The following is a 16,812-nucleotide window of genomic DNA, read 5'->3' as shown; positions in this document are numbered from 1 at the left end:
AGCTGCAGAAATAAATGCGATTCCATTGTTGGAAACTCAAGCCGTAAGCTGTGTAAAATCTCCGGGGAATCTGCCTGTAGATGTTGCTTTGATTTGGAAGGATATTTCTTTTTTTTTGAGAATGATAATGGAGATGTGAACACTATGCTTCAAGCAGAGAATCACCTGTCGCGGACAATTTGACTGGGTTTCCTTTTTTAATTCTTTCATGGGATGTGGGCGTCACTGGTAAGGCCAACATTTATTGCCTTCATTGCCTCTGAACTAAGTGATTTGTTAGAGCCCTTTCAGAAGGCAGTTAAAAGTCAGCTATATTGCTGAGAGTCTGGAGTCACATTTAAGCCAGACCCAGTGATGATGGCTAATTCCCTCAAGCCAATGAAGGTTTCACGCTCACCATGACTGAAATTAGCTTTCAATTTCAGCTTTTACTCATTGAATTTAAATTCAATCAGCTACCATGATGTCTCTAGATTACTATCCAGAGCTTGTTACCACCTAATGGCACTGTCACCCCAATCTTCACTTCACATGCATGCTGTCACTCTAGGACTCAGTGTACAGCTGGTACTATGTTTATTCTGTCAACTCAGGTTGTACGAAAAATGTTTCAGTCGAAGGGATTTAAATGGAAAAGTTCCAGACTTGACAACATTAAAGTCTTCATGCTGACAGCGCACTGTTCATTTAGTGGGAAAAATACAATGCATATGGTAGAATTACTTTCTATAAATAGAATCTTGGCAAACTAAGACATCTAGTATACTGTATATATCCTACATAACCTCATGATTAATGTTCCACAGTGTAGTAAGTGCAAATACTTCAAGCAGACTAGAACTATCTCTTGAAAAAAATATAAACAAGGGACTTAAAAATATTTCTGGATGTAGTGCAGTTTTACAAATGTTCCCGCATCCTCCCCAACCTTAGGTTAAAAATATTTTAAATGCCAGTTTGTGGTTAACTAGTAAAGCATAAAGGTTAATGATGAGGAAACTAACAAAGGAGATGTAAAATCGGCAGGAATTTCTCACCCGAAGGAGATTAGATGATAGAATAAGCAGCCATTATAGATGGGTTCAAGACATGATTATCTTTCTGGATAAAGAAGGAACATTGGTGGGGAACAGGAGTTTTCCAAATAAAACAATGTTTGTGTTCCCAGATAGTCCTTGTGTATCTATGTAAAACTATGACGTTTACCTTCCCACATTAACAATAAACAAAGGCACAAGGAACATTTTTCAGAGGTTGGCATTGAATAATTTGTCTTCTTTGGTTATATTGGCTTTCTTTTGAGTTTTATTACTTTGTAACTCTGTTTTTTTTACTGTTTGTTTACAGCTGCAGTCAATCCCTCGAGGTTTGGAGATATCACAACCTACCACACCATATTTCTGCTCACCATTCTTGGAGCTATGGCCCTGTTGGTCCTGGTTCTATTGTGCTTGCTGCTCTATTACTGCAGGTAAACTGGTGTCGTTTTCTTGTTTCCTTGACAGTCTGTCTTTTATTTGTTTTCCTCTCTCTTTAGCCCCTGCACTGACTTTATTCCCCATCACGAATCATGATTCAGCTCACTTATTCATGATGGAGCAATATATAGTGGCTCAGTGATTAGCAATGCTGCCTCACAGTTCCTGATGAAGGGCTTATGCTCGAAACCTTGAATTCTCTATTCCTGAGATGCTGCCTGGCCTGCTGTGCTTTGACCAGCAACACATTTGCAGCTTTTTACTCACAGCACCAGGGACCTAGTTCAATTGCAGCTTTGGGTGACTGTCTGTGTGGAGTTTGCACATTCTCATGGTGTCTGACCTGGTTTCCTCCAGGTGATGTGGGTTTCCTCCCACAGTCCAAAGATGGGTTAGGTGGATTGGTTGTGCTGAATTGCCCACAGTGTCCAGGGATGTGCAGGCTAGGTGGTTTGACCATGGGAAATGTAGGTTTAGGAGGCTAGGGTAGTGGGCTGGGTCAGGATGGGATGCTCTTTTGACCTGCTTTTGACCTCAATGACCTGCTTACACATTGTAGGGATTCCATGATGATTCTATTAATTGTCACTTATCAAATTAACCTTGTAATGTCTGACTATTAATTTTCTCAAGAAACCCTGCTGCAATTCTGTGAAGATTTACAACCTATTTATGTACTGAAGTTTTCAATATAATAGAGAAACAGGAAAAGCAAATGGAATGTAGGCCTTTATTTTAAAGGAAGTAGACTGTAAAAATGGGGGGTTTTGCTAAAACTATTCCAGGCATCTGCTGGAATACTGTCAATGGTTTTGAGCCCCAAATCGAAGGAATAGATTTAGCAGCATTGGAGACAGTCAAGGGAAGTTTCAAAAGGGGAAGAGGTTGAGTAAGTTGGATCTTTCTTCTAAACCCCAATGAAGAATGAGAGGCAAGCTTAGAGAAACAAACAAGATTCTTAAGGGACTTTACAGGGTTGATGCAGAAAGGTTGATTTCCTCTTGTGGGAGATTCTAGGATCAGAAAATATAGCCTCAGAATGAGGGGTCGCACATTTAAGACTGAGATAAGGAAAATTTCTTCTGAGAGTAATGAACCTGTGGAATTCTTTATCCAGATGAAAATCAGTATAAATCAAACATGAGTTGGCAGACAGATTATGGTCAATGTGTATTTTAAATTACAGGGTAAAATGATGCGCGATCTCTCAGATTTTTTGCACTACTTTCCAACTACAAAGTCTTTCGATGTATGAGCAACCTCTGATACAATTCCTGCTCGTTTTCTGGAGACTTTGAGCTGGATTTTCATTCCTAAAGTAAAGTGCTGCCGATATTGTTCCAGTTCAAGAATGGAAAGCTCCTCCAGCCCTCCCCCTTCCCCGTGTCCTTGCTAGGCCGAGGTGAGAAACACCGCACAATGAAACTTGACAAAACTGTCAGCCAAGAATAAAGCCCCCTTGAGTGTTACCTCCCTGGAGACCAGGAAGCTGTCAGGACAAACTGATTAATGGTTTCAGATAGTGAAGCAAATTACCAGCATTAATAAGAGAATCCACAACAAGGAGTCAGAACTAATTTTAAAATCTAAGTAAACACAATGAATTTCTTCACCCAAAGAAATATAATTAAGATATGAAATTAATTAATTTGTTTAAAAAGGAGAGTTACTTGAGTTAGGTTATGTGGAAAAGGAGCGGGATATTGAAATTGAGATTAAAATGGCACATCAGGCAATAATGACTTAATTTTGATCTTGTTTTTGGAACTTTATTTAATCCTTGAGCCCCATTCACGCATCGTGTTAAATTTCTCAGTGTATGATTTTTCAATGATCCATCAAAGTTATGGATCCATTAAATCTACATTTCTTGAGCATCATTTGCCAGAGGGTTTTCCCCAGGGCGGAAATCCACTCTTGGGTAGGCACATGGATGCTAATGGAAAGTAGGATATGTAGGTTACTTTGATCTTAGAGTTGGATAAAAGGTCGGCACAACATTGAGGGCTTGTACTGTGCTGTACAGTTCAATGTTCTTTCAATAGCCTTCCTCAAAACAATTTGGGCTGGATCTTTAGGTTCCATTGAGGGTAATATGGAAGTGGGAGGGGACGACAAATCATAATAATCACTGGGCTATTGTCAGAGACCAGGCTGAAAGACCCCTCTACCTGCATAAATTCACCTGTAGCCACAGTCCTCCCAATAAAGGACTTACCCCTCGGCAGCTTAGCTGCTGAGGCCATTTTTAAAAATGTAATGTTTAGAAGGTTTGAGAGAGGGCACTTGCATCTTGGACTTCTCCTCATTTGATTGAAAAGGCAGCCTGCAATTGTCTCAGTGCTAAAGATCCAACATATTGTTCCACTCTGACCCCTCTTTTTAAAGAATCTGTGTGTATAATTATAGCATTTTTCCTTTCAGTACCCAAACTCTGATGTGTGGCCTATAAATAAATGTTTCAAGTTCTATTGCATATCCTACTACTGAAAATCATTCAAAACTGTGTTTTTTTGAAGTTCACCCAGAGCACATCAAGAACAGAATACTCAGAGGAATGCAGGCATTGGGTTGAAAACCTGAACAGATTACTGTAGATATGATCTCTAGGTTGGTAGCTCAAGCCCCACCTGCTGGAAACCAGTGCTCACTACAGCATGAAGGATTGAACCATTGAACCCTCAAAACATAAGGATAATATTGCAGATCCATGTTCTCACAGAGTGGGACTGCCAGCCTGGAGAAAATCACACTTTTTCCACTTCTATTTTTAGTAGTGGCTCCTAAATATTTTGAGAAAATGAACTTTTAAAATTGTGATTGAATTGTTACACTGGAAAAAACCACATCAGGTCAGGCAGCATCTGAGGAGCAAGAGAGTTGACATTTCGGGCTTAACCCTTCATCAGGACTGGTGAGGGGGAAGAGGGGTGCCGAGAAATGAATGGGGGTAGGGGGCTTGGGGAAAGGTAGTTAAGATGGCAATAGGTGGGCAAAGTTAGGAGGTGATTGTGATGGGTCTGTGGGAAGGAAGATGGATAGGTAGGTCAGGGATCAAGAGGGCATAGCCAAGTCGGAGGTTTGGGTCTGGGATGGGGGTGAGGGGAGGGGATACTTGGAAACTGGTGAATTCAGAGTTGAGGCCGGGTGGTTGTAGGTTCCCAAGGCAGAAGATGAGGTGTTCCTCCTCCAGTTTGTGGGTAGCTTTGTATAGGTGGTGGAGGAGGCCCAGAATGGACGTGTCATCATGAGAGTGGGAGGGGGAGCTGAAATAGATGGCTACAGGAAGATGGGGTTGGTTGGTGTGCATAGACCAGAGATGTTTCCTGACCTGGTCCCTGAATTTGCACTCGGTTGGCTATGCTCTCTTGACCTGACCTATCTGTTCACCTTCCTTCCCACCTATTTGCTCCACACTTCCCACTGACCTATCACAATCAGTTCCTACCTTCACAGACCAATCACCATTCCAACTACCTTTCCCCCAGCCCCACCCCCTTCCCCTCCTCACTCCTGATGAGGGGTCCAGCCCGAACCTTTGACTCTCTTGTTCCTCAGATTGTGCCTGACTTGCTGTGCTTTTTCCAGTGCCACACTTTATTGACTCTTCCTTCTTCAGCATCTGCAGTCCTCACTATCTCCAAATTGAAATCATGCAGACACTTGAGATACAAAACAATAGTGGATGCTGGAGATCTGAAACAAACAAAAATAGAATTTGCAGGAGAAACTCAGCAGGTCTGACATTATCTGTGAAGAGAAAGTAAGTTTAACATTGAGTCTGGTGACCCTTCCTTTCAATTCATTGGAAGATATAGGTGTATTTTGAAAATTTCTAACAGGTTAGATTATATTTTAATTATTCATATATTTAAACAAAATTAACTTCTACATGGAATTATCAGTTATAATACGGTTTCATTTTGTGTCATGTTACATTTTCAGTCATTCGGTCTTGTGCTTTAAATTGCTGTATTTAAAATGTTGCCTATGCCCTGCAGTATGTTTGAAAGTACTTACCATGTTCTGTCATTTTAATGTAAATATGATGGTTTTTAAACTTGTAGTAGATTTATTAATGGAATTTTTATTTAACAGGAGAAGATGTCTAAAACCACGCCAACAGCACAGAAAATTACAGATCACTTCGACTTTAGACAGCTCCAAGAAGGACCAAGCCACCTCCATGTCTCACATTAATTTGATCAGCACCAGCCACTTGGAATCAGTGTCCTCCAATGGGGATATGGATGTCCACACACCCATCCTGAAATCAGCCTTCAGTACATCTCGAGAGTTTGAGAACTCCCGAGAAGAGTTCTTCAAGCAGATTCCATACAGGGACTCCAGCCAAAAGATCAGGCACATCAGCAAGGCATCCACTGACACGTTGGCTCATCGAGGAAATTCCAAAGATGACTACCACAGGACAGTGGAGAGCTTCCCATTGAAAGTTGCAAGGTCCATGGATGCTTCTGGAGAGTTGGAACCACCTTTAATGGACGACTACAGGCGAAGCTATAGCTCAATGGTTGCCCAACAACCGATGGATGAAAAAGGCAGAGAAGGTCATGCGCGACGCATTTTGGCAGAAAGCAAACTTTGTGCAAATGATCCACCCTCCCCTCCACCACTGCCACCACCTTTTGAATCCCTCATTGGCCACAAAATGGATAATAAGCCCTCAGAATACATGATGTCCCAGTCTGTGGATCACCTGGCTAGGCCTACAACACTGTCCCAGCCAGGCCAACTCATCTTCTGCGGTTCTATCGATCACATGAAGGACAACATGTACAGAAATGTAATGCCTACTTTAGTCATACCTGCCCATTATATGGGATTAACTTCCGATTATCCTTGCATGGATCAGTCAGCAGCCATAGGGACAGAACAGTTGGAGATGAAAGGGGCTCAGGTAGGAGGGTCCATGTCCCACCAGCACGGCCCTCAACAGTATCAGCATCAGCAAGTACAACAACCCACCCCACCATCTGATGATGGAGAAGGCAAAGGATGGGGCCCTCACTCCTCTTCCATGAGTGGCCCGATGGCAGTATTACTGAATGAGTCAGCAATGGCACAGATGAATGGAGAACTGCAAGCACTCACTGAAAAGAAGTTCTTGGAGTTGGGGGTCAAACCTCAACATCCCAGAGCTTGGTTCGTCTCACTAGATGGGCGATCCAATGCTCACGTCCGGCATTCTTACATCGATTTACAGACGGGAGAAAGGATCGGAAGCAACGATGCTAGCTTAGATTCTGGCGTCGACGTGAATGAGACCAAGCCTGGCAAAAAAGCAAAAGAGGATCATGAGCGGCCCCCTCCTGGAGGCATGGCCTATGGTAAACTGGCTTACATGGATGATCCAGAACAGAGCAGCAGCGAAAGCAGAACAGCTGTCTGTTCTCCAGAGGATAACTCTCTCACCCCATTGCTTGAAGAGACTTCTGAACACAGGGAAACACTTCATCGGCGGGATCGCAGCAGAGGTAACAGCATGAGGAGCAGTACTAGTGAGATTCACAGGGATTCAACCACGAGCCCAGAGGAAGAAATGCAAGACCACTCTGAAGGGGCAGATGACCAAGGTGAGAATAAAAAAAGTCCCTGGCAGAAAAGGGAGGAGAGACCTTTGATGGTTTTCAATTTGAAGTGAACAGCAGACTTACTTTCCCAAGACCTTGAATAAAATCTTCAAGTGTCTGAAAATGCATCAGCAACCCAACAGAAAATTTGAGCACAAACAAAACGAAACGGCAAAGTCTGAAACAACAATCTCCAGCGGCCTCGAGAAAATGCAGACCAAGGAAGAGTTGAAAGCAGCAATCTACTTCTCCCAGAATTTGTGCTTTTGTTTTTTTGCAAAGCTGAAGAAATTTTTGAGAGAAAGAGGGAGAACAACCCCAGTGACAAAACTGCAAGTCTTCTGTAAGGGCAGTTGGAACATGCATTAATGTTGTCTTTAATACTGAGTTTCTGTGAAGAGAAAATGCCAGTGTGGTTTCAGCCCACACACAAAAAAACTCAGTACCTGTTTTTCCTGAGGAAGATGAAGACACTATATAAAGGTTAGGTCCTTTTGTTACTTTAATTGGAACAACCCTACCAAATGAAGCATTTTCTTGCTTGAGGAGCAGTAATTTTACATGTCACAATGTTTTTGAATAGGAGCTTTTTATTTGGAAGGTACTTTGTTTCTTTTTCCTCGTGTATTGTACTTTCCTTAACTTGACCTGAAACCAATCCCAGTAGCAGACCATATAGACCTGGTCCAGTACTCTCCAAGTGCCTTCTTTATGTCTAAGTTGTGCAAAAAGGAGGGAAAGCAACACTTGTGCTGATGTAAGGTGACAGGCGACAATGAAGAGCCTAAAATTAGGAAGTTGGAATTTATACATATTTTATAAGTGTGACATTCAATATGTGCAGGAACAGTAAAATGAACCATAGCCCAGTTACAATTTACCACTGTGGTTTTTGATAGATTGCAGCCAACCTGCCAGGTAAGAGAAATAATCACAGGTACAATTAATTCAAGTGCTGTTTTATATTTAAATGTATTAGTTACGTCAAGATGAATTGTTCAATTAATATATGTGAAAGAAATGACTAGTAGCCTGCTGCCCATAGAAATTATCTGGCCCATGAATGATGGATTAGTGTGATTTCTTGTGTAAATCATCCAGTATCCAAAATGACTCCTTTAGATTGCTCCGGAATCAAACAAAGTACCTACTGAGCACATTATCCCTGCACTTGTTACAAAGGATATATACTTGACCGTGTAAAGTGTAGGAGGGCCTAACTTATTTGAACAGAGGTCTGCATTTTCAAACCTCCTGCCTGAAGATCCAGAAGTGATTTTACTCTCATGAAAACCGTTTGCAATAGCAAGGGGACGTGAGTGATTGCAATGTTCAGTGGGCCTAAATTGAAGCAGCCCTGAACACTGGCGATGGGGCCATTTTAAATTAAGACCGTTTACCTGTGAGGACTATGGGTCTGTATCTGCCATTTTATTGAGCTGTCTAGACGAGATTAATAACTTAACAATCAGCAGCAATTTCCGAAATCTGATTGGGATGAGGCCCCTCCACCAGAGATTCATAAATTTAGCATGGGCTACTGCCATTGAGACACCATCTGCTCCCCCACACCAATTCATGACCACATTCAAGGACTGCAAAGATACCCAGGCACAGCAATGCCCCTATGTGAGATAAAAGGCTTCTGCATTCAATAGACCATCAATCAATGTCAAATAAATATCTTCACAAAAAATGAATAAGCTGAAAGAAAATCAAAATTAAATGAATGTTAAGATAATTCTGTTACTATTAAGTTTGTAGTTCATTGGACAACACAAACGATATACCTTATTGATATAAAGCATCTAATTTGGGACATCCAATGAGTATTCACTAATAAGAACTTACAGATACAATAAACAGAGCACAATTGGATAGATGCAACTCCAAAATCAGTCAAGAAGCTTGACACCATCCAGGACAAAGTAGCTCGACCAGGACTCCATCCACCACCTTCAACATTCACTCCCTTCACTATACAAACCCAATACACACGATTATGACAAGATCCACTACATCGCTCCTTCAGCAGTACCTTCCAAATATGTGACCTCTACCATCTAGAACAACAAAGGTAGCAAACACTATTATCTGCAAGTTTCCATCTCAGCTACACACCACCCTGACTTGCACTGGGTCAAAATCCAGAAACTCCATTTCTGACAACACTTTAAAGTCCCCACATCTCCAAGGACCGCAGCTGCTCAAAGATGACAATTAGGGATGGGTAATTAATGTTGATAGCCTATAGTGACCAAATCCCTCAGACAAATTAAAAACAAGCTGCAGAGATTGCATTTGACACATTTTGTTACCTTTTATGAAAAAGTGTTGCAGTGCGGTTTATGAGTACTCATTGCCTTTTCAACTGATAGACTTGGGTTCAAACCCCAGTGTGGTCAAGTGGCATAAAAGGCTTCCATGGCTACCAATTGAAAGGAGCCCTGGAATTCTTTACCTGCAGATTGTAATATACTGCCTCACAGCGCAAGACCCATCGTTATTGTAATCAAAGGTGCTAAGATGATTGGATGGAAATTGTTTGGTAAGGTTTAAGACTTAATATAGGGTTTACTTTATCTCACTATGCTATGCTTGTCTGAGTGTGAAGATGATGGTGCAAAAACAAGGATGTGATATTCCAGTTCTCATCTCTGATGTTGCTAGGTTCAAAGAGGTATAGAACTGTCAGTGATTAACTTCATTTCAGGTGCCATGCAATATCTATGATATCTAGTTTTAAAAAGTAATGTTCTCATCTGTCCAAGACTGTGATAACACCAAGTTTACTAATTCATATTCAAAGCTTTTATCTTTATTTTGAAATGAACATTCCTAAATGCACATCCTATTGTTGGTTAAGAGAAGATATCCAGCCATACCAAATTTTAACTGACATACTCTGTTCTAATAGGCTGTTGAATATATGAATAATCCAAAGTAAGCAGTACATGTCCTTGCATTGACAAAAATATAAAAAGCTGAAGACTTGAATTTAAACATTGGATTCAAGCGTTCAGAAAGTATCCAGTACCCATAGTGATTACATTTCTTGTGCTATCAAGGAAATTTAAATGCAGCTTAAAAAAAATTGGATTTGATGTAGAATGAAAGCAACCTGCTTCTTAATTCATATTCAACTAAGTGTTGAATTGGAGTCCAACCTGCAGTACTGATTCACCTCTTCTGTTAACATTAAAAACAATCCGAAAATGACCTTTCACTGTTTGCATCACTCCATATTGTGATGTGCTCAGCAACAAACAATGAATGATCAGTAATAAATTGACCCTCTTCGAATTAAAGATCTAATCAACAGGAGCATGGCACGTGGAATCAGCCAGTTAGTTTTATAACCTTAGCTCAAACCCATGTGCCCCCATGGTGAGTCTCACCACAAGATCACCTTGTAATCTAGACTAGACCAAAAGTATATGAAGCAATGTTTTATTTTATTCTGTTTAAAAAGGCGTGTTAAAATTGAGGGGGCAACCTTTCCTGTTAATGCACATATTAAGCTATGTAATTTTAGGCTCAAAGTAAGTGCTACTTTAAGGGTTATTGGGATTGTTATTGTGGACCTGTTGCTTTTTTTAAAAAAAAACCTGATAGACAGTTGTCTTGTGATCATTTCAAATCTCCTTTTGCAAAGTTCATGTCATTGAATTGTCTCCAATGCTGTGCCACAACAGAGGTAAGATGAATGACCTGGACATATTGTACGTATGGCTACATTTTAAATTGATTAGTGCTAGTGACTCTTGTGTCTTTTGTTTGACTGTTGACCACGTTTTTTTTTAAACAAGGTGGTCTTAAACAGAGATGTGTGCTTGGTATCCAGTTTGCTCTTTTCAAAGAAAACATGGTCAAAATTCTGTGCAATCTTTTTTGCTTGTTCCTAAAGTTGTTAATACAAAGCTTATTAAAAATGTTTGAGAAATGAATCCAGCTTCTCTTTGTTGTTGAAATTTAATGGATGCAAAATTGTTTATGAATTGGTATAATAACTGCCATTTCTTAGGGCCAAACCCTCCCCAACTCCAAACAGATCCAAGGAATGCAGCCCAGAAGCTGTGTTTGTTTTCGCTGAATTAGTCAACCTGTACCAGTGGATAGAGAACTAGTTCAGAGGCTAAAGTTAATAACTGTTCATCAGAACTTGAAGTTAAAGGTAGTAATTTTCAAACAAGTACAGAAATATGAAAGGGGAAGATTTCTACTAGGGTGGAAGGGAGGATTATTTGGACAAGTAAGAGTTTCTCCAAGCAATGTGCGAAATTAACACTTACACCTTCTAAGCCCTCCACCCATTCTCCATATTTGTCAAAATATTGTCTTGCACTTAAGCTAAGGGATATTAGGAGCATAGAGACCACTTTCTATTAGATTCCTCAAGTCAGGTGATTATGACAACTGCACAGCAAATAAAGGCACCTTCCTCCTGTTCCCAAACCAACAACTGCAAGTGTGCTCTTTCTTCCAATTTTCAAAGTAACAGATGAAAATTGAATTTTTAATGTCTTTATTATCCAGGAAGCATCAAAGGAAATGGAGAAAAGGAACTTACAGATTGGCCACAGTCTCATGGAAAGGCAGGAAAGACTACGGGTGCTGTTCTTATATTCATAACCATCCTTTCACTTATTTTGGGCAAGTATGCCAAATCGTGCTGAGCTACAGGCATTTTAATGGTGCGGATCTTCCAGTAGTGTGAACTTAAGATGATACACACTTGTAGGACCACTGCAGTCAATAAACAGAACAGCCTTGACCCTGAAAAAGACCATTCTGTAACCTAAAGCTGCACCCAGTTTCTGCCTCACCACCCAACCACTAATTCCCTTTGAGAAAGAATCCATGAATGCAGCAGACACATGTACTCCCGATGCAGAAATATGGAACTATTTCCATAATCTGGAGAATTGACCACTACCTCAGATTTACAACACTCAGACCCCGTTTAGTACTAGGGACTTTCTGCCTTTTGATATCAAAATCTCTTCATCACCTGCCACTTCAATTTTATTTCCACCCAACATAGGTCATCAGTTTTAAAAATAGGACTCTCTCCTCCTCTCAGTAAGGGGAGCCAGGTCATTCATATTTGTGCTTTTACCTAGAGCGTCCTCCTTGGGTTTCTTTCTTCTAAATGATGTAGAATATTTACTTAAAAGTTCACAATCTGACATGTACATGGCTAATCATAATTGTTAGTGACTTTAAGTAAATTGTGTTCTGTAACTCCACTTTCCTGCCCTCTTACTAATTAAAAAGCTGTCTCTTCCTTCAATTTAATCAATGTTCCAGCATCCATCACACTAAGGTAGTCAGTTCCACATACTCTCAACCTCTCCTCATCTCTGTTTTAAATCTGCTTCCCATTATTCTAAAAGCAAGACCTCTCATTCTGGTCTTCCCCACGAGGAGACATCCTCTCTGTTTATTTTGTCAATTCCCTTTAGCATCTTTATATACCTCAATTAGATTTCCTCTCATTGTTCTAAACTCCAGAGGTGTAGGCCTAAACTGCTGAGACTGTCTTCATAAGTCAAACTCCTCACCTCTGGATTCAATCCAGTGAACCTTCTCTGAACAGCCTCCAATGCAACCACATCCTCCCTCAAATATGAGAACCAAATCTGTATGTAGTTCTCCTGGTCTCACTAATGCCTTGCAGCAACATTTCCCACCTTTATTACCTTATTTCTTGAACAATAAATGTTAAAATTCCATTTGTTTTCTTGATTACCTCGTGTACTTCCATATTTCTGTGATTTATGCACGAGGACATCCGGTTTCCTCTATATCCGAACACGGAAATTGCTCTCCATTTAGATAAGTTGCCTTTTATTCTCTTGATAAAAATGGATAACCTCACAGCTATGCATGCTAAACGATACGTGACAAGTCATGGCCCATTCACCATCTATATCAGTTTGTAAATTTAGTATCTCTTCATTGCAACTTACTTTCCCATTGATTTTTGCCATCTGACAATTTGGCTACAGCTCTATCCCTGCATCCAATCATAATAAAGTTTGTAAATACCCAAAAACCAAAAGTATGGCACCCCACTAGTTACATCTTGTTGATGCATTAATACAGACTCTCTGCCTTCTGTTAGCAAGGATTGAGGTTTACCAAACTAATAAATTACTCCTAACCCCACATGACCTTAGGTTCAGAGCAGCTGCCTGGGGGTTCAGTTTATAGTACTCTTGTTATGGAGCGACATGTTTTCAGTTTTAAGTCCCTTTCTTAGTTTTGAGGTGAACTCTTCAATACAGTACTGAAGTAGTGCTGCATTGTCAGGAATGCTGTCTTTTGGATGAAATGGTAAACTGAGGCCTCAATTTCCTCCTGAAGTGGAAATAAAAGATTCTATGACACTGTTTCAAAGATGAACAGGGAGTCAGCCATGTGGCCTAGCCATTATTCATGTATCAATCAATTACAAAAACCAGATGATTTGTTATGATGTTGCTTTAGTAGGAACGAGTTGAATGCAAATTGGCTGCTGTATTGTCGATAATTAGAATACTTAAAGTAGTTAATTGACTGTAAAGCACTGAGATGTCCAGTGTTTGTGTAACTATGCAAATATATGTTATTCTTTCTTTACCTTTGAAATTCAGGCCAAGTCGTTGCTGAAGCATAGATTAGAGTTGTACATCTGGATCATTCGGAAGAGTCGACACAGCTGACTGAATTTGTCAGGCAGTTTGAAAATTCTGATGGGCAATTATCCAGCATCTGAAATCCTTTGTAAAAGTTGGGAGTGGGAGACTTCAGGGAGCTTCAGTTGACTGATAGACAGCGAAGAAAGTGTTACAGGAATTAAAACTGAAAACTCATGAAATCTCCCCTCTGGTAACAGATAGAATCTTTGATCCGACCAGACACACTCTTCCCAATCTCCCAACCCAGCCACTCCTTTTCCAGCCTACCTCCCAAACAGCTTAAACACTTACCTTCTTTCAGCAGATGTCAAAACTGGCCCCAAGACTTTGAAACTTTGGGAAATGGCAGCAAGTGTTTAACTGCCATTGTCTGCATGGATTTCTGGACTTAATCATAGAGATGTACAGCAGGGAAACAGACCCTAGCCTAAACTCATCTAGTTCCATCTGCCAGCACATGGACCATTCTCTCTCTAAACCCTTCCTAATCATATACCCATCCAGATGCCTTTTTAATGTTGCAATTGTACCAGCCTCCACCACTTCCTCTGGCAGCTCATTCCATACACGTACCACCCTGTGTGAAAACATTGCTCCTTCTGTCCCTTTCTGTCTTTCCCCTCTCACCTAAGCCCTTTAGTTCTGGACTCCCTCATTCCAGAGAAAACATCTTGTCTATTTATCCTATCCATGCCGCTCATGATTTTATAAACCTCTAAGGTCACCCCACAGCCTCCGATGCTCCAGGAGAAAGAGCCCCAGCCTATTCAACCTCTCCCTATAGCTCGAACCCTGGCAACATCCTTGTAAATCTTTTCTGAACCTTTTCAAGTTTCACAACATCTTTCCGATAGGAAGGAGACCAGAACTGCATGCAATATTCCAACAGTGGCCTAACCGATGTCCTGTACAGCTGTAACATGACCTCCCAACTCCTGTACTCAATACTCTGACCAATAAAGAAAAGCATACCAAACACCTTCTTCACTATCCTATCTACCTGCGACTCCACTTTCAAGGAGCTACGAACCTGCACTCCGAGGTCTCTTTGTTCAGCAACACACACTCCTAGGACCTAACATTAAGTGTATAAGTTATTCCCTGATTTGTTTTTTTCAAAATGCAGCATCTCACATTTATCTAAATTAAATTCCATCTGCCATTCCTCAGCCCATTAATTCATCTGAGCAGGATCCCATTGTACTCTGAGGTAATCTCCTTTGCTGTCCAGTATGTCTCCAATTTTGGTGTCATCTCCAAACTTACTAACTATACTCCTATATTTCCAGCCAAATCCTTTATATAAATGATGAAAAGTGGAGCCAGCACTGATCCTTGATCACACTACTTCAGTTCAAAGGCTTCCAGCCTGGAAATTAGTTATCCAATGATTTCAATTAAACATAAATAGATCAGCAAATGTGGAACTTGAAAATATAGCAGGCCCAAACCAAAAAAAAAGGACTCGGGTGATATAGTTTCAAGCTGAAAACACGTTTGCACAATTGATATAATCTATCTCTCCCCAATACATGACCTAGAATGTTTTAGAATTGGAACAAAGCAACTCCCACTTTAGCTTTTTAGTTGTAAAGAGATACAATGCAAGATGTACTGTAGTTTGGTATGTAACAGAATTAAAATGTTAAAACTTGGTTAAAGTTAATTTAATTTTATAAAGCCCTTATTTCTGAAGTGACTAAACTGTGGCACACTCGCAGCATAAAGGCATAGGGTTTTTACCACACAGCAAAAAGCCCTTTGACTCATTGTGTGTGAACATGGTCATCAAACTTCCATCTATTCTAATCCTACTTTCCAGCACCTGGTTTGCAGCCTTGTATATTATTAAGTGCTCATTTAAACAGTACTTAAACATTTTGAGGGTTGCTGCCTCTTCCACCCTTTTGGGCAATCATTTCCAGATACTCTTAGTAGGACTTTTGATCTTTTACTATAAATTCTGTGTCCTATGATCCAAGCCCATTAGCTACCTGATGAAGCAGTCCAAAAGCAAGTACTTCCAAATAAACCTGTTGGACTCCCAGCTCCACACCCACACCAGATCCCAGCTCCCAGCCCTGCCGAGTTTTCACCATCCCTCCAGACCTCCCCCTCACTGAGGACGAACGATCAGTCCTCAGCAAAGGACTCACCTTCATGTACCCCGTCCACGCATCAATGAATTTAATACACGCCGTGACGTCGAACAATTCCTCCGTCACCTCTGCCTCCGAGCTTACTTTCACAATCAGGATTCCCGCCCACCTCCAAAACACTGCATCCACCTGGACATCACGCGCTGGCCTATTACCTGCCCTCAGCCTCTTCAGTTCCAACTGCCGCCGGGACACTAACCGCCTCAATCTGTCTACCTCCCTCCCCCACTCCAAACTCTCATCCTCACAACACGCAGCCCTCCAATCCCTCTGCTCCAATCCCAACCTCACCATCAAGCCAGCGGATAAAGGGGGCGCAGTGGTAGTCTGGCGCACTGACCTCTATACCGCTGAAGCCAAACGCCAACTCGAGGACACCTCTTCCTACTGCCCCCTCGACCATGACCCCATCCCCCATCACCAAACTATCATCTCCCAGACCACACAGAACCTCATCACCTCAGGAGATCTCCCACCCACAGCTGCCAACCTCATAGTCCGGAAACCCCGCACTGCCTGGTTCTACCTCCTTCCCACGATCCACAAGCCTGACCACCCTGGCTGACCAATTGTCTCAGCATGCTCCTGCCCCACTGAACTCATCTCTACCTACCTCGACACTGTCCTATCTCCCCAGTCCAGGAATTCCTCACATACGTTCAAGACACCACCCACACCCTCCACCTCCTTCAAGACCTCCGATTCCCCAGCCCCCAACGCCTCATCTTCACCATGGATATTCAATCCCTCTACACCTCCATCCGCCATGACCAGGGCCTCCAAGCCCTCCATTTTTTTCCTCTTCAGACATCCCCAACAGTACCCTTCCACTGACACTCTCACTCGTTTGGCCGAACTGGTCCTCACCCTTAACAATTTCTCCTTTTGTCTGGAGGAAGTG

The 16,812-nt window shown here is 41.4% G+C and overlaps 1 protein-coding gene across 1 annotated transcript in view; it reads left to right on the top strand.

The window, feature by feature from the left end:
- The window catches only part of fam171a2a (family with sequence similarity 171 member A2a), a 317,548-nt gene extending 306,567 nt beyond the window's left edge, over nucleotides 1–10,981 (top strand). The window contains exons 7-8 of the mRNA XM_060848694.1: nucleotides 1,348–1,471; nucleotides 5,577–10,981. Of these exons, the coding sequence (XP_060704677.1) occupies nucleotides 1,348–1,471; nucleotides 5,577–7,140 (1,688 nt within the window). The 3' untranslated portion in view covers nucleotides 7,141–10,981. The remainder of the gene's footprint in view (nucleotides 1–1,347; nucleotides 1,472–5,576) is intronic.
- Nucleotides 10,982–16,812: the final 5,831 nt, after the last annotated feature.

This window comes from Hemiscyllium ocellatum, chromosome 32 (genome assembly GCF_020745735.1).
Source record: "Hemiscyllium ocellatum isolate sHemOce1 chromosome 32, sHemOce1.pat.X.cur, whole genome shotgun sequence".
NCBI classification, from domain to species: domain Eukaryota; kingdom Metazoa; phylum Chordata; class Chondrichthyes; order Orectolobiformes; family Hemiscylliidae; genus Hemiscyllium; species Hemiscyllium ocellatum.
This window is presented reverse-complemented; position numbering and strand designations above follow the sequence as displayed.